We start from the raw sequence: 27,401 nt of genomic DNA on the forward strand, positions 1-27,401 counted from the left end.
GGGAGAGGCTGAGGGTGCTGCTGTGGCCTCTGGAAGTCCCATAGGTGCTTAATCCTTGCGATAAGGGGATTTGGTGCTCAGTTTGAGGGCTGAAGCTGTAACTTGCCCCTGAGCTGCAGGTGGGCCTTCACTGCCAGCTGAAGCAGCAAAACCCAACATCCAGCCCCCCCAAATTCCAGTTTAACTGCAGCCTCACTCATGTTGAGAGGCCTTGGGCCTCCCTTAAGATGAGAGATCCTTCTCACAGAACAGAGGGTTTGGGTTTCCGTTCAGTGGCCTCTAAATTATTTGTCCAGAGCCCGGCAGTGTCTCTTCCTGGAGTCATTTAGGCCCATTCCTTTAGAAGTCATCCGTGATTGTGTTAGTATTTGTGCATAAATGAATATTAATGGTGAATGTGGTCTGACTACTGGGCCCATTTCCTCCCACAGCTGTTTTTGTGTGAGACTTGATCCCCAAACATCTTGTGCACACATCTTGCAGCCTGGCTCTGCAGGCGAGCTCAATGGGGCGCGCGTTGCCTTGCTGGTGAGGCCTGTTGTGGTTTCGGCACGGACGGAGCACATAGCTGCCGAGTGCTGTCAGGGTCTCAGCAGCCCCACATTTGCCTTACAGCAGACATTTAGGTACCCAGAGATCTTGCGGTTCAACTGGAAAATAGCTCATCTGCCCAAGGCCTCTCAACATGAGTGAGGCTGCAGTTAAACTGGAGTTTGGGGGGGCTGGATGTTGGGTTTTGCTGCTTCAGCTGGCAGTGAAGGCCCACCTGCAGCTCAGGGGCAAGTTACAGCTTCAGCCCTCAAACTGAGCACCAAATCAAGCACTGAAACCACCTGTGTGATGGCACTTCTGTTTGGGCTCTGTGCATTTCTGCATTTCTCCTTTTGTGGGTTTATCCCAGAGAGATTGTTGAGACTGACTTGGGACTGCTGTAGAAAGATGGTCTTTGGGACAGCGGTTTCTGAAGACACAAACCCTCCCACATTTCCAACAAACTGTTCTTAATCATTAAGTGAGCATCACCTTACAGATTGTGGATAATAGATTTATTTAAGTAGGGAAATCACTGTGTGACTCGTGTCCAAACAAATTACTACTCCTCTTTTTTGATGTGTGATCCTCATGACCTGCAAGCAGCCTGCAGCGGATGTGTGCTCTCAGAAACCCTGAAGCAAAAAGCTCTGGCCTTCAGAATGCTGTTTGCACAGTGCTTTTCATGGAGGGAAACCTAATGCAGGATGCACTGCAGGCAGCAGAAAGGTTCCCACTGCCTGAAATTAATCCCAAATCATTTGCCTGGATCTTGGTTTAAATCACACAATCCAATTACAACTTAATCCCATCAATATGAAATAAATGTTCCCACCTTTGGTAATTTTCTCCGTGTGGAAAGCTGCTCTGCAGCACACAGCCTCACGCCTGTCAGTGAGTCTGTGTGTTGTGTTCCTGCTGCACAACGGGAAGGGGGGCAGAGGAGGATGGCTGGTGAAACACACAGCTTGAAAACCCTTCTTTTGGCCCAACGTGGGAACGCTCTACAGAGATACTGTCACGGATCCAAGCAGGCTGGGGTTAAACGGTTTCCTCAGCTTTTCTCCCTAAATCAATTTGAATATTCTTGGCAAGCTCCGTTACTATGCATGGTGGGCAGCTGTGATTCAAGCTGGGATTTTTTTTTCCCCTTTCTACTGTCCCAGTCTTCCTGTCTTGTGCAGATGTGATCCTTTCTCTCTGTCTGCCTAACAGCTAATTATTTTACCAGACCAGCCAATAGTCTGAAGAAAACAGACCATGCATATTCTTGAAAGCAACAACTGTGTTACAATGTTGGGGGATGGGGGAGAAAAAAAAAAAAAGTCACTTCCTTCTGACCCACTCCTTAAGCAAACCTCCATAAATAGCATGCACGCTGACTTATAAGGCACCCATCTATCTCCCAAGTTAGTTACCCACCTTCTACAACAGAAATGTACGCTGTGTATTAGGGGAAAGTTGGAGAAAGCCAGCTTGAGTGTACAAGTCATCTCGCTAAGAGCTCTAATCACCAGCAACCCAGAAATGTATGTGCCCATGTTGGTGTGAGAATGTGGCTGGCACATCAATTGCTCCCCAGAAACTGCCAGGGGTCACTGTGCTCACTGAAATTTCACTCCCAGCCTCTTACAGGCAATTATGCCCTTCTTTAAAATATTAAATAATTAATAAAATAATTAGCCACTGAGTTTGGACAGTACTTCTGCAAAGCTGACTGCTCTGTAATGGTCTGTCCCATCCGAGGTGTGAGCTGTTGAGCTATCAGGTGCACCACAATCACAGAGTTGTGTTTTATGGCCCACAGCCTGCTTTGAGAATGCCTAGTGGTTTTACTGGCACAAGAGGAGGAATAGTTCATTCCCAGACCCCACAACAGCCATCGCTTGCTGCTGCAACACAAAGGAGAGGTGTGCTGCCTTGCTGACCTTAACCCTAGGATGAAACCTGTCTGCACCTTGCAACAGCAAAGAACAGCAGATTAGTGGGGCTCACTCTGCTTTCAAGAGGCTGGTGTGTTCCTTGTGCCTGGGGATGTTGGTTTAAGCTGTGAGTGGTTGTCGATTTCGCATGTAAAGCAATAGTGTATGCATCCCAAGAGGAAGGAATGAAGGCTCTGAATGAAAGCATGCACTTCAGCGTGAGGAAGCTGGTCACTACTGTTTGGAAAGTGAAATTAGAGTGTAAGGTGCTAAACGCTGCAGCATTCAGGTTGAGGTCTTTACAGAGGTCCTACTCACCGGTACAAAAGCTGCAGGACCTGAAACAATGCAGAAAATTCCACTGCTTTTTTGACAGGCAGCTCTTTTCCCAGGTAACAACTGCAAGCCCCAGTGCAGGGTAAAAACCAAAGCCTTCTCCCACCACGTTCTGTCCACACCAAAGGATCAAGTACTCTAGACATACTCTATTTAAAATTCTGCACAAGCAAATCCTCAGTTGTAAATGATCATCCTTATTGCACTGAAGGTAAGCAATGTTCAGCATCAGCTGCTTTCATGGATAAGCTGAGACAGTGAATCAGTGAATCCTCCTTACTGCAGAGTTGCAACTCCAAAGCTAAGTTGTTTTTGAGTTAACAGTCCACTCCTAAAAGAAAGTTCCTTGCCTCTACAACCTCCTGCAGCATTAAGAGAATCAGTACGCAGAGCACTATATCCCCACCAAGCTGCCTCATTCAATTCTTAAGGAACACGAGCAGTGGAGCAGGAACCAAAAAAACAAATATTCCTCACTTCTTTGCTATCTTTTAAAAAGTCGTAACAATTTAATTAGTTTTTCATCCTCCAGGGCTGTAAGTTCTTGTATAATTAGATAATGGGTAATGATCAGACAACATTTTGTTCTCATATGGTACACAGGTTCCATCACTGAGGATGTTTCATGGGTTATTCCAGTTACAGCTCCAGGCTATCACCCAGTAATGCTATAGGAAGCCCTAGCCCCTCCCTCCCCTTTTACAAGATTTTCTTACAGAGAACTATCTACCAGCATTACAGGTGCTTGCATAAATCCCTTCGGTTTTTACAAGACTTGCCAAAGGGTAGTTTGAAGTAGCACTGACATACAGTACAATGGGAAAAGACAAAAATGGAATATTCCAAGGAAGCTGAGTGGCTGGGCATTTCCCAGAATCTCGCTTCTCACGTCTTTAATGCCACCCTTGTCCTTTGTGCTTTGGCAGGAAAGCCAACATCAAGTTTACACTGAGTGATTCAGAATGGGAATTTATTGGACAACAGTAAAGTTTAGATTTGGAACAGCCCCCAAAAGGGCTGCTCTGCTAAGAAAAATGCCTGATGCAAGTCAGGACTTACAGGATGTACTTGTGTTGAGGTCAGTAACTGTCAATTAATTAATTCATTAAAATACTTGGAGAGATTTAAAATGGGCACACAGTAAAAACATGCATGCAAGAGGATCCTGAAACCACTTAAGCTTTAGGGCAAACAAAAACCAGATGGGAGATGGGTGCGGTGATGAAAAGGTGTAGGCAAGAGGCCCGTATCTATCATTATTCCTGCAGCTACAATTTAATTACTGTTCCTCGGCTTTGTGAAAAGATTTGTTTTTTGTTTTTTTTTTTAAAGTTATGGGAAGGAGCACAAGTTGTGCAGTTGGAAGATGCCCCTCAGCATCATCCAAAATCTGTTAGAGATGCATAATATGCTTTCTTTGTCACCTAGAATAGAAAACGTTTCCCTCAACTTTAAAATTAAGGAACTGCTTTCAAAACAACCTTAAAATACAGAAGCAAAGTCCTACACTTCCTCTCCTCCCTGAGCTTCTCCTTGCACCAGACACACCAAAGCAGACCCCTGCACGTGGCACAAGGCAGGCAAGGAGCCCTGCTCCAGCTGTTGGGGACATGCAGATGTGCACTGCAACCTTGGTTTGTGCACTTAGTTGGGACAACAGGATGCAACAACAGGTTACAGAAAGGTAAGCTGCCTGCCTGAGGGATGTTATTTAAAGCTTATCTTAATACTGTAATGCAGCAGAGGTAAGAGGCTACAGTAGCACCTACTCAAAAAAGTTGCTTTTCTTTTTCCTTGAGTTCTATGATGGCAAAGTGACAGTGACTTATCCCAACAGGACAGCACATAAACTTATTAAAAAACAAACCAAAGCAATTATTTCTGCATGTGGCAGAAATAAAGCAAATTTTCAGTTCAGATTTTAATACTTGCTGAAAAGATTTGAAACTATTGTTTTCTTTACAATTCTCCTGCTTGCTAAGAACACAGGAAGAGATATATTTGGATTAAAATAAAAGAAAACTAACCTGCATTTTTCACCATAATGAAACAGCTAATGAAGCTTGTTTGTGGCAAATGGATGAAGTATCTGTAGGGAAGAAGTCACTACTGAAAAAGTTGACAAGCAAACACTGGCTGAGCAAAAGCCATGTCAGGCAAACCAAGCCAAGGCAGGGAGAACGGGGAGCATAGATTATCAGCACTGCACAGAGGCAAAGCCTGCCTTTCCCCCCCACCTACAAATACAGTGATGAAATTAAGATTAGAGGGGGATCTTTTTACCCCATCTATTGAAATCCAATCTACAGCCTGTATCTGAGATGGCACATAGTTGGCCTCCTCCTTGAGACAGATTCATCCAGAGCCAAACTACACTTTGGGCTACTGTAAGAAAACCAAAGTCATTGTCTGCTGGAGACATAATGCCTGGGAATATCCATACAGAACAGCACATACAATGTGCTAGGATGAAGAAGCTGAATGAGCTTGCTACGAAGCCAGATAAATGAATTTTTTCCACAGCAGAATGCCATTATGTGGCTACCACGCATAGCCAGGGTCATTGAAATCAATCAAGCATAGAGCTTGAACTAGGCAAGATTCTTCTCCAAGGCTACATATATATACACACACATATATATATATTAATTTAAACAAACTAGGATGGAAGGAAGGAAATCTTGGCTAGGGAGTGGAGATGGGGTGCTCTTTTCACTCTGTGACAGCAATCAATAGGGATCGTGCTATTCTGTCACATCAGATTTCCTCAGCATAAGCAGCTTGTGATAGTTTCATGATGAAAGTTATGTTAGAAAAAAACCTGACAAAACTGTGATTTCCCAAAGGAAACAAAGCAAACGTCATCTACTTTGAAAAAAATCTGATTTTATTTTTATATTGAAAAGACCTGTCATTTTAAATAGATGTTTATTTCCATTCATGGTCTCAACCAGTGCTGCGTGTTAACATGCTGTTCAGAGCTGTATAAAAAAGCCATTTGTGTTACATAGGTTAACATCCTAGAACACTGGGGGAGGGGTTTGAAGCAGCTTAACATTAAAAGTGGGATAGTCCCAAAAAACTTACAACTGATGCAGCATCTTCTAGTCTAATTTTATAGGAGCTGAAGCATGTTGCAAATACAACCAAAGTTACTTGGTACTTAAAAAAAAAACCAAAAAAAAAACCAAAAAAAACAACATTAAAACCAGATTACTTTCATATAGTGCTTCAATAGTGAAGCTGTCAGCTGAGAGAACAAGAGAACAACCACACACTCGTGTGTGCTAACACACAGAGAACCACACTGAGCACAACTGGAACGTCCCATTCAGTCTGTGGACGTCGGATTCATTCTTCTGAATTCAGGATAGCTGTAATTTAATATGCTTTTTCTCCCCTCCCCCCCACCTCCCCCAATAAATACATGTTTCCATGAAATCCTAAGATACTGCATAATCAACTGACATTTCTTTCTAATGGTGCTGTGAAGTTCTCTTGTGAAAGGGCCAAATTCCTAAACTTTTATTCAAGATAGGCACATACCTAACCAAAGTCAATGAAGAGGGGAGAATGTGGTTTAGAAAAGGGGTTCAGGTCAAGATCTGGATTTGTACAATTGATCACGTGGCAGATTGTCATTCAAAAAAAAGGTTTTTTAAGTCATTCTTTGGTTTATTTACACGATTCTCAAAGCTGTCCAGAAAGCCCAGAGACAGTCACATGAGAAACCATAGCTCTAAAGCAAGCGCACAGCATTTTTAAATCTTGTGTATTAAATGTTCAGAAGACTAGAGGAATTCAGAATACCCCTTACATTCATGTCCCCAAAAATCTAGTAACTGCATAAGTGCATGCACCGAGGCATGACCGGCATGCCTGTAAATTCATATTGTTCAAGTTAAGAGTAAATATAGCTGCAAAAAACCCCACCCACCTATAATTAAATGGTCATTACTAGCAATACTATAGCATCTGTCCTGTTGTTTAAGAAACGCAGACACGGCCTCTGCCTGTTTGGCTCTCTTGGCCAAAACTGGTCTGCTTGATTTAGAAAGAAAGCAACTTTTAAGAATCCAAGGGAGTTTAATATTTCCCCGTTCCTGGGGTCAATTATTAATGTAAAGATGTAGACAAATGGCAAGTATATGAAAGCACATCTCGTACATTCCAAGGTTTGGAAGTCAAAAGCAGATCTTAAACTTCCTCACGTTTAAATGTTATGGTAGGCTTGGAAAACTAAGTAAGAAGTGAGATAATATTTCCGTGAAAAGCAAAGTAGAACTAAATCTAACTGGCATCCATATGCGAGCAGTTTTTGCTATGCTTTGTGTAAGGCAGATTTTATAGTGCTGATAGTTACCAGTCAGCTAGCGGGAAAGAAAATACAGGCAACTCTACTCGGAGAAGATGGCTGATAATTACTAGTGACAACTTCTAGTTTTCAGTACAACTCAGCTTTAATGTACTTTCTGGAAACAGCATTTTTGTCATTGTTTTTCACTTCCTTCCCCATCCCACCTAAAGTATCCAAAAAAAATCAAGACTGGTCAAAATGAGTTGCGGATATTTACCAACCAACATCTCCTCTTCCAATGCTATTTTCAACTAGAACAAACACAGGTCATTCTTTATAACCTACTGCCAGTGGTTGTTTATAAACATCTGCTTGCTGCGATAAACAGTGGGCACTGAAATATTCATTTGCAATAATTACTTGGCACTAGGTTAAAATACTTGTAAAGTTTAATACAAGTGCTTCTGATGTACATACAAGCACTTAAAACATTTTAAAACTTAGTTTGGGGAGTTTTAATGTCTTTAATTACAGTTTTCACAAGCATTTCTGAAAGTATTAAATCTCTTTAGAAGTTCAGAGGCTCCTCTCTCAGCACATCTAAGTAAGTTTCTCAACAGTTACAGAACAGCTAACGTAACATTCTTGCTCCCTATGCTGAGATAACACGGTACCAAAACGTAGCTACAAAAAGAGGCATTTTTGGTCAGACTGACCTCCAGCTGTCCCTTAACAGAAAAGCAACACAGCTCAAACCTGTCTCCTCCCTCCAAAATAAAAAGACATCTAAGGCCACAAATTTACTTTTGCCAGAATATCCGGTGTTTCCTGGTTTGTGGCAACTGAAATACTGTATGGAAGCCCCACCACCTCTGAGGATTCTGATAAACGGCCTCAGGCAGCAGGGCATACAGAACCACATTACATCGACACAGTGTGTTAAAGCCATTCCAGCTAGTTAAACTAGTTTCTAACTATGCTTAATCAAAATTCCTTATTTCAGGAAAGAAAAAAAAAAAGAAAGTCTTAATGTAGAGAGAGGCAAAAAGATGCAAAGATAACCACCACAATGACCCAATAGTAAAAGCTCCCGTTTAAAGGTTTTCTTATGCTAAAAAAGGCACACAACCCCTTGTGAACTAGAGACAAAAGCTAGCAGTACTACAGCAATAAACCCAGAAGAAAAAGCCTACCAGAATTACCCAATTGCCTACTGGGAAGGAACAATGAAGTAGACAGGCTGCTCTTGCTCTGTTTTGTTTGCGGGGAAGTGGTCAAATTTAATAGTCAAATTTAGCCACATTAAGAAACATTTAACAAAAGCTACCCCAAGAAACCAGAACAAAACCTGACCTTTGGGTCAAAGGCCACAGACAGGCCTTTCCATAGCATGTAGCTGAGTGAGTTCAGAGATTGGCAATGAAAGAAAAAAAAGCTTTAGACGTGATGGGAACAAGCTTTGGGATTTATCGAACAGTCACACCAAGCTTCTCCAGCACACGCACTCCCTTTTCTTGGTATTCTTGTCGGGTCATCCAGAAGTTGTCTTTGTCTTTCATGATGTCTGCTAGAACTGCGCCGCCCAAAAACACCATGTGCTTTCGGCGAGGTGGGTCTTCAATTCGGATCTTAAATTTCTAAGGAAAAAAAAAAAATACAACAAAACGGCTACTAGGATTCTCAAAACAAAGCCTACTCAAACAGAATTGTGCTTTCTACTCCAACAATGAAAGAACAAGTTGATTAGGGTGAGAAACACAACCAAAATGCAATGCCAGCACAGGGCACTTTGTGTGAGCTGGAAGCTCACACAACCGAAGTAAAATAACTACTTTGCACTGGAAATTAGAGAGGGCTATTGACACGTCCCCAAAATTATACCTTCCACGTATCCACAAAAAGCCCCGAAGTCAGAACAGAAAATTAAAGATTGTATTTTTGCATTTTATGAACACGGAAGAAGAGTTGAATACTTGCTAAGCTTTGATGGCTAAAATTATCAGGAGTTTACCAGATCACAAAGTGTTTTAGAATTATACCAGATTTGAGGAGGGCAGATGGAACAGATTCTAAATTTATACAATTTAGGCCAGCTTATCTAATGAATATTCTTAATTATTTGATGCCCAAGCTCCAACTGCAAGAGCAAAAATGAGCACAGTCAAAGCTACGTGCGATTCTGTGATTCTATTCTGTGCAACTGAGTCATTCTAAATAGCTGTAAGAGATCTTCAGAGAATACTGTATTCAAAGCTGAGGAAGTTCAATTCAGTTCAACGTTAGAAACTTCACTCTGAGAAATTTCTTCCATAAATATCTCCTTTTTGAAAAGCACATGGCATTCTTACTAGATAGAAGGCAATGCTACCTCCATCATCTGTTTGGCTTTTGTCTGCAGGTGAGCAAGGAAAATTATTCCACTTGAAGACGTGTGAACTCTAGCCTTAAACTTTTGAGCATTTCATCTACAACGCATAGCATGAGCCCAAGCTTTCAAAGACAGGAATAATTTTTGCTCAGTGATGACTTTCTAAAGCACAAAAACTCACTAGCATCCTTCATTCCATATTAGAGTTGTGCAGTTAAATGTTAGTGTACATTTTATGCTCAAACTAACCCAGGACTTCAAGAATGACTTTCTATTAGCATGACCAGAAAGGCAGCTTTACTGCAAAAGCCAGCACAAGACTGTGAAGAACCGGATGCACCAAGCTTTTCAAGCTGTGTGGAGGGTGATCCACAGCTTGTCATTTCTGACTACTTGGTTCCCTCTAGTGGGGATTCAGGATAAACCTCCGCCCCACACAAATACAGCAGTGACTCAGAACTTACCGAGAGTTTTTCCACATCTCCTTTCAGAACTCGTTCCAGGTAGAGCTGTTTAAGTTCTCGCTCCAGTCGTGAAGGCAGCCCAGGGTACATAGTGGACCCTCCAGACAACACAATGTGCTTATAGAATTCAGACCTAACCAAAAGAACAATCTTTTTAGTGTGCTACAGGGTTTCTGATAGGACAAGTAGGTACCTGTACATACAGGCAAGTAAATACAGATCTACAAAACTGCCATCACACAAACACAAAAACAACCTCTGCCCAAGTTTGGCACACTTGCTCACACTTCTCTGGATGTCCAAGAAAGCAGCAATTAAAAAGGAAGGAACACAAAAGAAACCCCACAATTCCAAGATTTAATCCTTGCTTATTCATACAAAATAGTAATGTTTTCAGATAATGCATTAAGCTTCAAAAAGTCATCTGAGACTGACCCCTAGTTCCAGTATATATCTTCACACAACTGTGCACAAAAGATGTTATTTTCTTGGAAAGCAGTCCCGGTCACAATTCACTGTCAGAGTGCAGGAGTAAGTGTGCTCTTACCTGGTATCAATGTCAGCAGCCTGGATGGTGTTGAACAGCAGTTCAGCCACACCAACCCCCTCCACATTGATTAAGTGAGGCTGGAAAAGTGCCTCTGGTGCCTCAAACCGTTCTCCACCGACTTTGATAATCCTGCCATCTGGGAGCTAGTGAAGAGAAAGCCATTCAGCAAGCTGCTTTTAGCCACTTAGATACAGAAAACAGGAGGAAATGACTTACATTGTTACTTAGTGTTTTAAAGCAGGAAATTGTTGCTTATTGTCACCACTGCAAGAAGTCAGTACTACTGAAAGACGATTCTTCAATCGCTATGTGATTTACTTACAGAGATCAAGGACCAGATACGCTGATACTGAAGTACCAAATGCTGCCTTGCTTTTAAAGATGAACTTGCAGCAACAAAAAATGCTATTCTGAACCTCCTTTTCTCTCATGTACCATTGCAGCAAGTCTCCAAAGAGCAAGTTTACCTCCCTTCTTACCAGTTACCTGTCTCAGATGTATCACAGCTAAGAGGGATGAAGCTGAAACAATCTGACACACTAGCGTAAGTCCACTTTCTCTACAAGTTTTTGTGTTGTAATATTCAAATTTCAAGCATCTACAGCTACAGAAGTCAGCACAAAGCTTTAAAGATATCCCCAAAATCAGCTTTTCAAGTTTTCCCAGGACCAAGTAATGTGATTCTACAGACTTTTATGTCTGGGAAGTGAGCTACTGCCAAGAAAAACTCACAAGGAATCAAAGCTAAATGCTACCTGATTTTAGACCTAATACATTTAGGTCAAGAAAATCTGTCTCAAAACACTCACCGTGTACGACTCAACTAGTACTGTGGTCTCTAATGCCAGTTTCTGCTCCTGTTCAATGTTGTATCCCACATAGCACAGCTTCTCCTTGATCATGCGAACAGTCTCGAAATCAGCAGAGTGGTTGAAAGCATACCCTCGCAGTAAGAGGAGCTACAGTGAACAGATTAGATAAGCTATAAATGTGAGAAACAGCACAGATCTCCTTGCCTCCAGCGTGCACAGTCAAAAAGTCTTCAAGTTTGCCTGGCTTTTCTAACTGCAAATTCAGTATTAAGTCAAATCTGTAACCGTATCCATTATTATCAGAAAAAGGAAAAAAAAACAAAAAACAGATACAACATCACTGTAAGTAGGAAATTTTCCCAAGAACTTCCAGTGCAATTGCTACAGAAGTGAAAGATAACTGAAATAATCCTCATATTTAGGACTTCGCTTCAGAACAGCACAATATTCCAGTTAAGCAATATTCTGGATTAAAAAATCCTAAGGTTTACATATTTTTAAAAGCAAATAATCTATAAAACAGCCTTATTTAATAACCAGGTAAGAATAATTACATTATTTTCCACACTAAAAAAGATGTTAGAATACAGTCTTGTTTTTATTTTACATATCAAGAAAGCCAAATTTGAGATTCTTCTTCCCAAATACAGAATGAAGTCTGTTCCCTTCTTAGACTGCTACTAGAAAAGTGAGTGAAGTCTGAATAATATCAATGCTATCAGATGAGGAAACGTAACACACAGAGGCTGATGCAATACAAAGAATACTGGTGTTCTTTCTGTAATTAACATACAAACAATAAAGTTTCTTTCTACCAAGGGATTTTAACTTGAACCAGTGTGCCATTGCCATCAGCCTCAGCCTTAAAGGCTCTTTCCAGCTCACCTTAATGAGGTACCTGGTGATATCCCTCCCGGCAATATCTAACCGTCTGGTGAGATGAGGGAGAGAGAAACCTTCATAAACTGGGCAAATATGAGTTACACCATCTCCAGAGTCCACAACAACACCAGTCAACAGACCTAAAAGAATGAAACAGAGGAGGAAGTACAACTGTTATTAGCACCTCCATAAATAGAGCAGAACAGTTTTATCATTGTAATCATAACCTCGTTGGTATCCTAAAAGAACACTGTAACGGTCATCATCCTTTTGGGAAAAGGAAGCAAAACTTAAAATTCAGTTCTTTCCATTCACCTAGATTTTAAACATAAGATTTTCACAGTGAAAATACTTGTATAGACACGTGTTAAAAATGGATTATCCTTCCTCTTGCCTAGGTGCTACCATTTGCGCTTTTTTCCAGTGTTTTGACATCTTCCCTTCATAGGGTAGAAAATATCTGTTCTTCAACAGCAGACTGCTCCAAGTTGTTTTATGTTTTGTTGTTCAGAGGAACTGAGCACTACGCAGTAAAATAAATTCTGCTGTAATTGTAAACGTAAGACTGTGTATTTTTCAGACATAGACTTGTAATGAACCAAACAAAAAACAGTGATAAAGGAAAAAAAAGAAAGAGCGATCAGCAAATAAAACTAAAAAACCAGGCCTGCAAGAGTGGTTTGGGTTCAGCTGCTTTTAGTGACTTGCATAGCAGTCCCTCCCTTGAACTTTTGCTCTTGGGCACAGAAGCTATGATGACATGCTAACAAGTAAGGATATTTTAATTTCCTGCCACACAATGGTTAAGAACACCAAGCCACCAGTAAACAGATGTAAAAGGTCACGTTATTAGAACCCATGTGCTTGAATCCCAGATCATTGATGGATGGCAGCCAACAGCAGAATTTCTATTGAATTCGGTGAATCTGTAATTTTCTTCTTAAGCTGGCAGTTATTTATTCTTGTTTATATACAGCAGAAGAATCAACATGTTCCTGAACTGAGAACAGTGCTAAGTCACCTAATCAGCTGCTTGAAATTCATTTGTAGTGATAAATCTTTCAGAAAGCCAAGAGCATGACATTCAGGCCTGGAAAGATGCTGAAGGCTAAAATGAACTGCATCTTGAAACAATGAGTTTTGATAAACTGGGTTTTACAAGTAGGTCTGCTAAACGTGCACACAAAGATAGCAAAATCCATAATTCCCAAAAATGAAAAGCAAACCTTTAAAACAGAATTGAGCTTGCTTACAGCAGTACTGAAGTAGACCCAAGCCTCATTAATACTATATTAGAGCTCTGCCTTAGCAGCACATGAATTAAACATATTTTAAGTTATCTTTGCCTACCTTGAGCATACAAAGTAAGGACAGCCTGAATGGCTACGTACACTCCAGAAAACTGGTATGTCTCAAACATAACCTGTAAGATGAAGGCAAAAATTAATGTCCAAGTAAGGCTCATCCTTAAAGGAAGTGTCATAAACGTTTGAAAACAGTCCTTATGTAATTCTGTATTTTCACTGATCAAAAACACTTTCCAAGAAATTTCATTACAAATGTTGTATGCAAACATTAAAAACCTGCTTGCTTTATGGCAGCGATTAGCACTGTCAGTTTTATATCTTACCTGTCCACTCATGTGAGACGAATCATCTCAAGGACTTCAAACATTTCACGTCCACTCAGCAACAAAAAGTGAATACTTTCAAGAAACCTATATGCCAATTCCTGCCATTTTACCAAGCCATTTTCTAAAGTGCCTATTGAGTGGGAGGCACGTACTTGCAGGCCAGCCAGCTACTTCATTATTTAAATGTGACTTGGGAACTAAACATTTGTTAGAGCTGTATGTTCTAATTCTAATGAGGCTCAGATTTTTTTTCTTCATATCAGGGTCACCATCTTTCCACAACCAGAGATTGTCAAAGATGGAGCAAACAAACACATACTCATACTGGTCTAGAATCAGCGCAGTGTCACAGACTGTTCTCTGGGCCTTCTTCCTTTCTTTGAAATGCAAGAGATGACAAACTTCTAGAACTAGCTTCAGTGGAAACCTCACTACAAGGGAAGGAGTACATCTAGAACGACTCAGTTACTACTTGCAGAACAAGCATGGAGTACAGAATCACAGAATGGCCCGGGTTGAAAAGGACCACAATGATCATCTGGTTTCAACCCCCTGCTGTGTGCAGGGTCGCCAACCAGCAGACCAGGCTGCCCAGAGCCACATCCAGCCTGGCCTTGAATGCCTCCAGGGATGGGGCATCCACAACCTCCTTGGGCAACCTGTTCCAGTGCATCACCACCCTCTGGGTGAAAAAAAAACAATGCAGGTTTGCAGAGCAGCTCTTATTAAAACATGAAAGGAATTGCCCATCTCATAGACTAGGCTCCCCTAAGCACTGAAACTAGCTGCAGTGAAGAAATGGTTTAAAATTAAAGGATGTCCAGTTTATAGGATCTTGTCCTTTCTATAAACACAAAGAAGGCCAAGTAAACAAGTAATGCACAGCAGCTTCCTCCTCCAAATGCTTTACCATGAAAAAATGATGAACTCTGATCATTCCAGCACAAAGTTCTGTTTTTGCTCTTCTACAGCCTCCCAAGCACTTCTGCCACTTCCAGGATTAGAAACTGACTAAATTCTAAGCACTCCCACAGTTCAAGTAAAAGATATCTTAAAGATCTTAAATATCTTAAAGGAAAAAAAATACTGATGCCTGACAATTTCAAAATTCTGAACTATTTAAGGACCCTCCTCTGTTAGAAGAGCACATTTTTAAAATGGCTGTTCCACATCAAAATTCTGATCCTTGCAAAGTCAAGTTAATTATTTCATAGCTATATTGAGCGCATAGCAAAATCCTTGGGAAGACAGATGCTCCCTTTCTAGGAACATCTGCAGTGAGCATACAGTATGACAGAAGTGAGAGGAACGTAGAAGGAGTGACTGCAAAGCACCTTGTCATGAAAATGGCTTGCTTTGGGTTTTTACAACCCCCCACCTGAACTGCAAAAATCTGCTGAAGCTCATATGCAGAGATCTGGGGTTTGCTGTTCTTTCTTTCAAGCCATCTAGGTCTGTTCTCTTTGAGTACAGAAACGCCTCGTCACAGGATGAACATATTAAAAAACCTAAGATGTAAACACAGAGCAGAATTCCCTTCTCGTGACAGCTGCTTTTGGATTAGCTAGCAATGTTCTAATCGGGTCTAGGGAGGAAGAACTAAGAATTGGGATAGAGACAAAGAAAACTAGACTGGAACTGGCAGAAGTGACTGTGTTAGAGTGTATCTCTAACACTACATGACATGCCATGAAAGTCAAGCTGCTCCTAGGGGTATTTCAGAATGAGAATGCAGCAAGCAACTGGAGACAAGCAGCAAACATTACCTTAAATTGAATAGCAATCTGTGTCTTGTGCATGCTACAAAAGAAACAGCACTTTAAAAGCATCTATGTTACAATGTACATGTCATGTGAACTGCTGTTTCTGTGTAGCTGTGTTTGATGGAGAAACGTAGTGAGGAAAGAGAACCACTGGAAGTAGAATGAAGTACAGCACAAGTAATTATCTACCACCTTGATAGGGTCCAAGTGACTAAGCTTTTTCTTTGAAATACTATTACTGCAATGCATCACAAAATATAGAGACATCTACTACAGGCTTTAGGAAAATGTTAATTCGATTCCCTGCTTCATTCTGGTCTAGCCTCCCCGAAAAAGAAGAGTATGCATCAAAAGTGGAGGACAGACAAGTGTAAATAGGCTGCAGTTAAAAATTAAATATTCCTAGTCCTCGTAATGCTATGATCCATTAAGAATATTAATAGAAACAGTGAAGTCCTGTTCAGCTCAAGTCTGAGTTTATGAAAATGGATTCTGGTTCTCCTTAATCCTCTGAATCGTGGTTAAGTATCCACAGTCTCTGGAGTGGTTTTAAAAAGCACATGGGGCAATACAAATGTTTCCTCAGACTTCTGAAGCTATAGGAGGCTTCTCAATTTATGGGATAAAATTACTCAGTACCAGAATAACTAAAACCCAGCCTGTTGCACTTAGCAGGAAAACAGAAACAAGTACACCATTGTAGACAGCTGAAAAGCAAAGCAGCCTCAACAGGAAATTCAGCCATTCCTACTACATGGAGGCAACCCAGCATAGGTCACTGTGTCCATCACAGCACAGCTGACTGATACACAACAGAAAACACTGCTCATGTTGAGTTACACCACACTTAGATAATGGGCCACTAACGTCTATACATGCTAGAAAATTTTCAATTTAAAAACACAAAAAAATTGTACAGTTTGATTAATCCTTTTCCACCTTGCATTTATTTAGCAAGGCACTGAAAGAAAACATTATTGCAAAGACACCCGTGGTCAGATCGCAGAAAGCATTACTATAGCTGTGACAACTAATGGCTTTAAAGGAAAGCTGTAGGTCGTGATAAAAGTAAGTTCATATTCTCTAACCAACTGAATTCAGAGGTAGCTTAGGTTGTCCAGGGCAGCACAGGATCCAAGAACCCAGCTTTCTTTCTAAAAAGGCTTTCATTGACAATCCCTAGCATTAATCAAAGATGAGTGAATTGGTTGTCATCACACTTTTGTCTCAGCTACTCCCAACAACGCTCCTCCATCTTGTAAGCATCATCTTGTTCAAGCCTCAGTCTCTTCAGAAACATTACTGGCTTACAGAAGTTCAAGTCATTTAAATTAATTAACATTCATCCCATGCCTGGTAATCAAAATATCTTAGATACCTGAAGAAAAATATGCATTTCTGACTGTTTTGTTGGTGACGTGCCTTGAGACACTCAGTCTGCTTATAACTTTTGGATAGAGGGACTGTTTGAATTTGACCACAGCAGCTTTTATAACCATGGCTGATGACACATTTTGCTCAGAAGGTAGGAGAACTGCCTTGCCTCAGGCAGCTTCTGTGTATTCCAAGCAAATTCAAATTTTTTATCCATACTTCAACAACAGCACATCTTAGTTCCTACTAGAGGGACATACCTCCACAATCTTCTCTCTGTTTTTAGTTGGGTTCATAGGAGGCTCTGTAAGCAGTATTTTACAATTTTTTGTGTCAATATTAAGTTTCTCTGGTCCAAATGTGTAATCCCAGAGGTGCTTCATATCATCCCAGTTCCGAACGATGCCATTCTCCATTGGATAATTAACTTCCAGCATTGAACGTAATTCACTTGCTTCATCTCCAACCATGAGATCCTGTAAAATGTTAACGTAGAAGTATGTCAGTTGTTGCAAAGTCTTCTAAAGAACAAAATCCTTGAACAGTGACAGCAAGCTGTGCTAGCCCCTGTGTTTTTAAAAACATCTGTGTTTTTAAACAAAGCCCACATTTCAGAATTGCTTTCAGGAACTTAGGAGACAAGTCGAATATATTCCATGTAGTATTTAAATTGGGCTGTTATCCATCCCAAACCTTCTCCAAAATGAACTTTAATTCCATTTTCCAGTTAACCCCAAACACACCAACAAGCCCCACTAACACTAGGTAACTGCCAAGACTTCTGTAAGTGTAGATGTTTCTCCACTTACACCTCCAAAATTTTGTCATCAGAGTTCAAAAGACTGAGATGCAAAACAGCATGTAAGGATAGTAGGTGGGCTGCAGAATATTTTCCCTGCACACTGCATGATGCCAGAAAAGGAATATTGAGTGGCCCATGAGCAAGCAGAACAGTAGCAATAGCAAATAAGTGATTAGAAGTTCCGCTCTATACATTAAAAGAAACAGTGGTTTACACGTTGTCTGTGCCAGTAGGCTGTGAAGAGGAGAGACACCTAAATGTAAAACATACCCTGGTCTGTTCCATGCTGAAAGTCCCAAGTCAAAAGCCATGGCAATGCATTCTTAGACAAACACAACCAACGAATGCAGTTTGTACAGTCATTTCCCAATTAATTAAGCAATCTGTTTCTTAAAGGTAGTTATGCAGTTATGCAAACATTGCACATTCAAATTAGTAGCACTCTATCTTCTCCTTTCCCACGTACTTCCCAGAGGAAGTATGCACAATACAACATTGTGTTTGTTCCCTGCTGTCTCTCTCATTTTCCTAAAGAAGCCCTAACTGATCTGCTCACATCTAGCCTCTAAGAACATGCTTCTAAAGCACTACTTACAGCACTGCTTTCACTCTACATAGCCTTCATTTCACTGCAGAAAATTGCCTGCTCCACACAAAAACATGCCAGCAGTTACCACGGTGCAGAAAACTTTTAAAGTGAAGGTTATTCAATTTACTACTCAATGCAAGGGGTAAAAAAAGACACACACAAAGAAATGCAGCATCAAGTCCATAAAAGCCCATTTCAGAAGCAACCTAAAGAGCTGCCAGCGAAAAAAGGAAGTTTATTGAAAACTGTTCAAAATAATCTGTTCCTCTCCCAGCCCTTCTCCCTGACAGAGCGCTCCATTTGCTTTCCCTTGTGCAGTAGATCACACCTCCATTACCCTGACTGTACAGAAGACAGAAGTCAAAGCTCTACCCTTTTAAATCAAAGGTACTTCAGTGGAAGCATACTATGGAAGCATACTACAAGAACTCTCCCCCCCCCCCCCACATTACGCCATCAGAAACCCCAGCGGTGAGAGGAATCAGCAGTGTTTCATTGTGTGCTGCTCTTGGAGGCTTTGTACTCCTGGACAGGACATGGCCCAGGAAAAGCCAGTATTCAAACACACAATCAAGTCACACCAAACTTCTGCGTCCTGTTAACAAAACAAAGCTGAAGGGCAAAACCATTCATTGTTCTCCAGGGCACACAAACAAACAACATGCACGTTGGGTGAAGGAGGGCAGTGCATACGGCATCACTGTCGTGACATTCAATGTTTCCATCACTCTGGGATTCAATAATATTTGTCTAACTGGAAATTGAAACTTTTTTCAAGCCCTCGGTCTGTAACTTTACGTAATTTCTACTGTTGGAGATACTGAGCTCACGTTGGTCTTGAAGTGTTATTCTTGCACCTTGCAAAACCACAGATCATCTCATAGTTAAACACAATACATAAAATATTCTCGTCAGTTAGTTGCTAGTAAACCAAAGCAATGAAAAACAACCAAAGTAAGTAAGTATTCCAAGGCAAAATGTAAGGCAAGACAGAACAACGAATAACAAAAAACAGCAGAAGAGCTTTAGGTCTCACCAAGCATAAACACTAAACAAGCAGCATGAGGTACCTCACTTACCATTTTTTTGTTATTCTACTTCAACCGGTCAAGAAAGGTGAAGAAAAGGTAGAAGCAAGAAAGTCAGAAAAAGCCTAAATGAAATTCTCCAATTATTTTAAGTACATAGTAGAAATAAGCTGAAAAGAGATGCACACACAGCTGGAAAATATCCAGGTTAGTACAGTTAGGACCAAGCTAACATCCTTGGGATTTTAGCTTAAATGTTTCTATTTGAAGCTACTGCAACAAGTCACTGGCACGTCGTGTTTGTGCACCTCATGTTGCAAACAAAATCTGTTCCTTTCTAGCAGGATTCTGTGCATAACTATTCTGTAACACTGGAATTTTACCTGAGCAACGTGCTCATCTGAACTAGACGAGATTCTGCAGAAAGGGTTCGACTACAGCTAGCTCTGGCTAATGCTATGTTTAAATACTCAAGAATTCAAAACAATAACATAAAAATATTCATCTATAACGAGACTTAATTGTTCAGATATCATGGAAGCAAAGTTCTTCACAATAGCAAGCCATGGATGTAGGAAGATAGAAGAATTAAAGCAGCTGGGAAGCATCCTGAAGTGCAAACATACAAATGCTGTCTGAAATTATACTAAGGTCATTTTCAGGACCAGTGAGATTCTTCCTCCTTCAATTAAATCTACATGTAAATTATCAAAAGCCATAAAGGTAACTATCAGCACTATGAAGGCAAATCTACCCACTGTATGAATTGTGTCAAGAGGGAAAGCATTCACAATTTGTGGCAGCTGCTTTAGCACAGGCAGTACCAAAAAGACTGGTCAAAGCTCAGCCCCCTTCCTCACTTCAAATGCAGAGAAAGTCCAGCACCACGCTACCTTTGGCAGAAACTGAGTACAACTGTAAGACATGGACTATGGCTCCCCAAGTCTCAAATGTCCTAAAATCCTGTCTTAATTGGTCAAAGATGCACAATGATCCTGCTTCCTAAGGTTATTCACTCCCAGACTTGCTTCAAAGATCAGCGAATGGTGAAGACTGCGAAAGTGGTATCCACATGTTTGGTCTCCAACTTCTGAGGCTACAAATTGAAGCAAAATAATACCAGTGATACCTGAATTTTGTGTTTATGTCCTGAACCGGGGACTGTAGGTACAAGAAAATGATGCACCCCCAACTACTGAGGCTGTAGTTCCACAATCATTCCAGAGCCAGCAGCAGATGCACAAGGAAGGTGACCACACTCTTCTCCTAGCTTTCTTGGGGCTATCTGTTTCACTGTGCTTAAATGCTTTTATGGTAGTAAGCAAAAAAAAAAAATGGGAATTAATTCACCTCACTGTGAAATGAGAGTCCAGAAAGAAAACAAGGACAAAGCAACTTCACATTGGTAACTCAGTAGATGGATGATAAACACTGTTCTGATCAACTCTGAGTTTCAGAACTGCACAGGAATGACAGCTTGTCTGAATATTTTTCAAAAATTAAAGTGATAATCTTCTGGCCACTTCCCTTACCCAGTTTTAAGCTTACAACATAAGAACCTGTAGTGAATGGACAAAGTTAAATTTTGGCATAAAACTCAACTGCTGAAATACATTCCAGTTACAAGCATCTCACAAAGGAAAATGGCACACGCACCTAACAAGTCAACCCACTGCATTATCCCACAGCGATATTCAAAGCATCTGTGGCATAGATTTCTTGCTACAATGTTTTCTTAAAGTAGGAAGCTATTATAGGCAGATGTTCTAAAACAGCTAGGAAGAAATCAGGACACAATTTACACTCTCTAAAATAGACACACATAATCCACGCTTTGGCATAAGAGGGGCAATAAAAACAAAATTATAATTTTGGGGGTCTTTTGCATCTCTCTCATAACAATTACTTGCTTGTACTTCCCATCCTTTTAGTTCAACACTGACATCTGGAAGGATATTAAACTAAGTTATTAGGTAATCATGACACCAGAACTGGCAGGACAGGCTATATCAGATCAGCTGGAAAGAAAACACGACTTCATCAATATGATTTAATGCCAGAGAATTTTTTCTTGGTCTTTATGACTTGTTAATCACTTTATAACTTTCATAAAACTTTACTACTTTACCAGGACCTGCTTGAAGAAATTTTTACACTGAGTTAAAGCAGACACCCAAAGAAACGCTCCTGCCCAAGTCCTGCCAGAGAAAGATGCTTTCATCCTCTTGACTTCCTAGTACTGCCTTCTGCTGACAGTACTGACTTCTCACAGGGGGCAGCAGAAGTCAGAATCGTAGGATCACAGAATGCTTGGGCTGGAAGGGATTGTCAAGACCATCTAGTTCCAATTCCCTCTCACGGGCAGGGTTAGTCTGATAAATTAAGTTCTCCTTGTCACTCCTAGGAGTCTGAGAATAAGGAACAAGGCTGCACAGATGTGCGTATTTTCCCCTTTTACTACACTACTACTCAGAAGCAAGAGGGAAAGAAACATTGAAAGCCTGTACATGTGAGGCTCTACTTGCCCTTCACTGGCTGAAACGAGGGTTTCTACAGTTCTGCACGCACTTCTGCTTCTCTCTCAAGTTCCTCCTTCTGCCTTGCCCTCAAAGTAGCTTTCACAATTGCGTTAAGAGGCGGTCAAAATTTACTTGACAAAGAAATTCCACTTTTTCAGCTGGATCTGCTCTCTAAAGTGGCTCAGCACACTACTGCAGCACATTAGGGCCAGCACAAAGTGAGAATGTGTGGCTAGAAGCAAGACAAGAGGCTGTGACCGCAGCAGGGCCAAGACATTTACTAGAGCCTCAAATGCAGAAGCAATTACTAACAACTGAAGCATTGCTCTGTAAGTACAAAAGAAAGTGAGAAACGATAGTCCCCACAAGACTTCTGAAGAAGATTTGGGATCAGTGGTTCCCCCCAGCACCCCATCCCCAGAATAACATGCTAAGTAGCAGTACAAATACAGCCTCTCACTCTCTAACTGATGGTCCAGTATCATACATCTATCCGCAATAAAAAGAAAACACCACCAACATAAAAAATGAAACGCAAACACAACCAAGCTAAAACATCTCATGCAATGTCACAGACGATAAACTGTGATCAGAAAGCAAAGAGTACAGAAAGACCTCGAATTTTCAGACCTCTTCTGCATTGTCTCATAATCTTAAAGTACAGCTCGGTGATAAATATCAACCACTGCTGTTCAATTTCTGCCTTCTAATGTTGACAGCGCTTACATATTAGCATTTCAAGTCCCCTTTTGCCCACAGCTACTTGAGCTCTATCTGCTGTCTCCTCAATTGTAGCAGAAGGCTTCTGTGGAGCTTTAGACCACCCTCTTGATTTCTTTGTAGTACGTGACAGGGTAAAATCCAGCATGGAAATTAATCAAGAGATACAGAAATGACATAAAGAAGAATACAGAAACAAGCATTTGCAAACACTGCGTATGTCGAAGGACGCCCTAAATATTATTTATCTGTTAGAGAAGAATGAAAAGAATTACCTTGATTTCAATGTTTCCCACTTTAGCGGTTGATCTTATAATAGGTCTTCCAACCAAAGCTGGAAATATGTGCTCCGGAAAATTGGAGCCTGCATAGCCACATTTCACAAACTGAAAAGAAGAAATGATTTTATTAGAGCACTTATTACTTTCTTTTACTAATAATCACCTGTATGGGAGTAAAACACCAGGTTTAAGAGCATGAGTCTTACAAGATTCGTGCTTTCACATTACTTTTACACATATCAGATAGGTAGACATACAACACTGAATTAAGGTACCTTTCAGAATGTTTTCTAAAACAGACTGTCAGATTGTGAAGAAGCGGTACGAAAATGACCAAGTGCACTGAGAGGTATAAAAGAGTGCAGTGTTCAAACCTGAATTTCCTGCCACCCTATGAGAAGTTCTCCAGCAAACAAACTCACCATTTTGTAACGAATCCCCTCATAAGTAGCCAATGAATTTGCCTTCCCAATTAACACAAGGATCAGCAAAGCAAATGATATGTCAGAAAACACAAAGCCTTTGTGAAGTCGGGTGTTAAAATGCTATGGAAAAGGGATTCTCTGTGATGCTTTGTACAGTTCAAATTGATTTCTCAAGAGTTTAACATTTTTAGGACAGATTTTAAGGAAAAAAAGCAATGAGCTTGCAGCAAAACATAGAGGACACAAGTGAAGTCCCAGCTAGTGGTAGCTCACATCAAACAGGACGTTCTGAAAGTGTTTGTTCCTCAAATGCATACAAAGGGAAGTTTTACAGTGCAAGCTCCAAAGATCCAGCATATGTGCTAAGAAAGCATTAAGGATTAACTGAGCACAAAAAAAACCCGTCTGTGATGATGTGCAACTCTAACATGAAAAGTCACTTTCTGTTGCTCTACACTATTCATCTGTGAGGAATGCTTCAAGCTAATTATGGAAAGGTGCAAGAAACATTCCAGTTAAATTTGGGCTAATAGGAATGGAGAGAGAATTCCTAGCTTTTTGTGCCCCTCATTTCTTTCCCTGACTCAGAATTTGCTCTCTACAAAGGCAGAGCTGTTCTGAAAGCCAGCAGACTTACATTACATATAACATTCATTTCACTCATTCTGTTGCAATCTGTGTTCTCATAAAGGCAACTACTTACTGACATTAGCACAAAGAGTACAGGGGAGTTGCACAGATCTTATCTGTGTATTCAAGAATGCACTGCTGCTATGAAAAGCAAAGAGCCACATTTTTGGATCACGCTACCTGGACGTGCCACAAGGCTTTCCAAATGTTTTACACCACAGGAAACATTCGAGACATTCTGAAGGTCTGAGCAGAGTGTAAATAAAGCTTTATAGCTTCTTAAAAAAAAACTTTGCCTTTTAACAAATGACTGCTTGCAAAGCACTACACAAGTTTACTGCTTCAACATTCTGGCATACAATAAAACTGAACTACAAAATGCTGAGTTACAAGGATACTATTCTAAGTTCTTACCCTGTCATTTGTAATTGTAACTTTCAGTCTGTCCCTATGTTAAGCCCTAAGGCCTTGACACACCTTGCTGGGACATTGCACAACAGTAGGATACTGGCAATTCACAAACCTGATAGCTTAGCCATTCACTGTCTCCTCCCTCAATCTCACTCATTTTATTTTGCACAGACTAACTCCAGCTCTCTCTTTCAGGTTTAGAACCAAGAATCTGTACGAGTGGCATTTTTACAAACTCTGGTCAGCTCTACGTGGTTAATCAAACAGAAGGGGCACATTTTCATTCTGACTCTTTCTCCCCTTCAAATCCATCTTGTTTCCCCAGGCCACATGAATCATTACAGAATCACAGAATGGCCAGGGTTGGAAGGGACCTCAAGGATCACGAATCTCCAACCCCCTGTCACATGCAGGGCCACCAACCTCCCCATTTAATACTACACCAGGCTGCCCAGGGCCCCATCCAACCTGGCCTTGAACGCCTCCATAGACAGGGCATCCACAACCTCTCTGGGCAGCTGTTCCAGCATCTCACCACTCTCTCAGTAAAGAACTTCCCCCTGACATCCAACCTAAGTCTTCCCTCCCTAATCATTAGTGAGTACTGAAAGCAGCTCTGTAGCCAGCATCCCCTGGTGGGAGATGCTGAGTGTTCTCAGGGTAGCATCCTCTCCACCACCACAGTGAGCTCTCAGCTGGTGGGTAGGATGGAGATGATGTCATGTCCTGTACTAAGGCTGAAGGACACTTGATCAAACTACCAAGAGACAGCTGATAACAGATAAATGCACCTTAGCAACAAACACGTATCCACGTAACAAATCCTGAACTGTCTTGGATTTTTTGAAGAAGAAACATACGATGCTCATCCCTCTCTTACAAAAGATCTTACAAAACATTTGATTGCACATTATAAACCAGTATGGAATATAATCATCTTCTGGAGCCAAATACTCGTGGTGTCCTTTCCACCCTGATGTGAAGCCCTCTGTTAAAACTGAAGTACAGCGTGCTTATTGCTCTGCATCCCTCCTCTGTGCAGCCCTTGGAACAATTAGCAAATGATTTCAGTGCAGCACTCAGTGTACACCAAGGCTCAAACATTAAAATCAACACCCGATGTATTTATACACATCTTGGCAAGGAAGACAAAGTTCACCACCAGTCATTTATGCAAGTGTCTGCTATACATTCAAAATGCTTTAAGAGCAGCTACTTGCTTTGCCTGTCAGCATGACCATTTTACCATATATAGTTTCTTCTCCATTGCACTGTGGTTTGCACGGACTCTTTCACTTCCTACTGAGTCATCAAGCAGCAAGAACTTGAACGTATAAGTGTTCTTTCAAACCAAAGAATGAGGAAGCTCACAGACATCACGTGACAGGCTTTAAAATGAACACAGTCATATTCTTATCAGGGGGCTGTGTTTGATTCCTTCAGTTGATGCGATTCTCAAACAAAAACCCTAAATACTATCAGAGAAATACTACAGGCCACTCAGTTACTTTTTGCTTGTCCTATAACAGAACATCCACCTCTATCACTCTCCCTGTCAAGACACCATTGCCCGACTCTATTCTGCACTACATGTTGCAAGAACTTCCTCCTAGTCACCTCTTCCTCAAAGCAGCAAGCTACATTAAGGTTGTATTTCAGCACAACGAGAGCAGTAAATTCAAGTTTAAAGTTAAAGCTGCATCTGAGTTTTTCTAGTCTCTATTTTTACATAATACTTCTGGCACCGGACTAGAGACTTAATTTCACACATTAATTATGACATATCACAGAGTGTCAGAAATCCTTGACATAAACCAGGTCCTCTTTGTCACACATGAAAATAGCATGAAAAATACCATTTTGACAAAGTAGGGCTATTTTGACATATTCAATCCCAGCTGAGGTTTCAAACACTGTTCTGAAGAACAAACCTTTATTCCAGTTTAATTATCCTAAATTGACCTAAATATTCCCAGCTGACTGATTTAACAGTCATGTCCTGATACCTCGTTCTTGCACAGAGCTGTCCCTGCAGGCAAGGTACCAGCAGACATGCACTGTTCTGCTTGGAGGCAAACGCAACCTAAACCAACAGAAGCTGAAGTGATGCTGGCCCCTCCTCCGGGCCCCTAACAGCAGCACAAAGGCACCTCACCCTGTTACTTATACCCAGCAGTGCAGTGCTGGTGTCACCAGCTCCAGCCAAGCCCGTACAGCTCGCTGCTGCACTGCCACCAGAAGGGCAGCACTGAAGGGAGAAAATGGGGAAATGCTTTCTTTTTCTAAACAGTACTGTGGGAAGTGCCAGCGGACCCTCAGCCCTATTCATTTTCCTTAGAAGGGGGAAAACAGGAGAATCACAGAATGGCCAGGGTTGGAAGGGACCTCAAGGATCACGAATCTCCAACCCCCTGCCACACGCAGGACCACCAGCCTCCCCATTTAATACTACACCAGGCTGCCCAGGGCCCCATCCAACCTGGCCTTAAACACCTCCATGCACGGGGCATCCACAGCCTCTCTGGACAGCTGTTCCAGCACCTCACCACTCTCTCTGTAAAGAATTTCCCCCTGACATCCAACCTAAATCTTCACTCCCTCAACTTCAAACCGTTCCCCCTTGTCCTGCAGTTATCTACCCTTTCAAAGAGTTGATTCCCCTCCTGTTTGTAGGCTCCCTTTAGGCACTGAAAGGCTGCAATGAGGTCACCCCGCAGCCTTCTTTCCTCCAGGAGAAGGCACCGGGACCGTCAGCACAGCGCTGTCAGATGCCCGCTCTCATCACCTGCAGTGCTGACAGCACGCTCTGCAATTCAGGAGGCCGAATCCCTAACAACGCCATCCTTTGTCTCAGCTACTCCATCCTAGCCTTTAAACATTTGGTTTTTTTCTACCTTCTAAACGCTTAAAAAAATAAATAAATAAACACATCCGTATACCTATCATTACTTCGGGGAGGCACACAGGACAACCGCAGCCCCTCCCGATGGTCCGCGATGCTATCTCTGCCACTTCCTGCCTCCACGCTACCGAGCGGACGACCAGCTCCCGCCGTGGGCGCTCA

General features: G+C 41.3%; 1 protein-coding gene across 1 annotated transcript; it reads right to left on the reverse strand.

The window, feature by feature from the left end:
* Positions 1 to 5,655: 5,655 nt before the first annotated feature.
* ACTR2 (actin related protein 2) lies at positions 5,656 to 22,976 on the reverse strand. The gene is made up of 8 exons (XM_031552300.1): positions 22,866 to 22,976; positions 17,193 to 17,408; positions 13,513 to 13,585; positions 12,166 to 12,302; positions 11,278 to 11,427; positions 10,466 to 10,611; positions 9,919 to 10,051; positions 5,656 to 8,723 (listed from the first exon to the last, which is right to left on the reverse strand). Exons 2-8 carry the CDS (start codon positions 17,400 to 17,402, stop codon positions 8,553 to 8,555), a joined length of 1,020 nt encoding a protein of 339 aa, XP_031408160.1. The 5' UTR covers positions 17,403 to 17,408; positions 22,866 to 22,976; the 3' UTR covers positions 5,656 to 8,552.
* Between the last annotated feature and the right edge of the window lie 4,425 nt (positions 22,977 to 27,401).

This window comes from Meleagris gallopavo, chromosome 2 (assembly GCF_000146605.3).
Source record: "Meleagris gallopavo isolate NT-WF06-2002-E0010 breed Aviagen turkey brand Nicholas breeding stock chromosome 2, Turkey_5.1, whole genome shotgun sequence".
Classification (NCBI taxonomy): domain Eukaryota; kingdom Metazoa; phylum Chordata; class Aves; order Galliformes; family Phasianidae; genus Meleagris; species Meleagris gallopavo.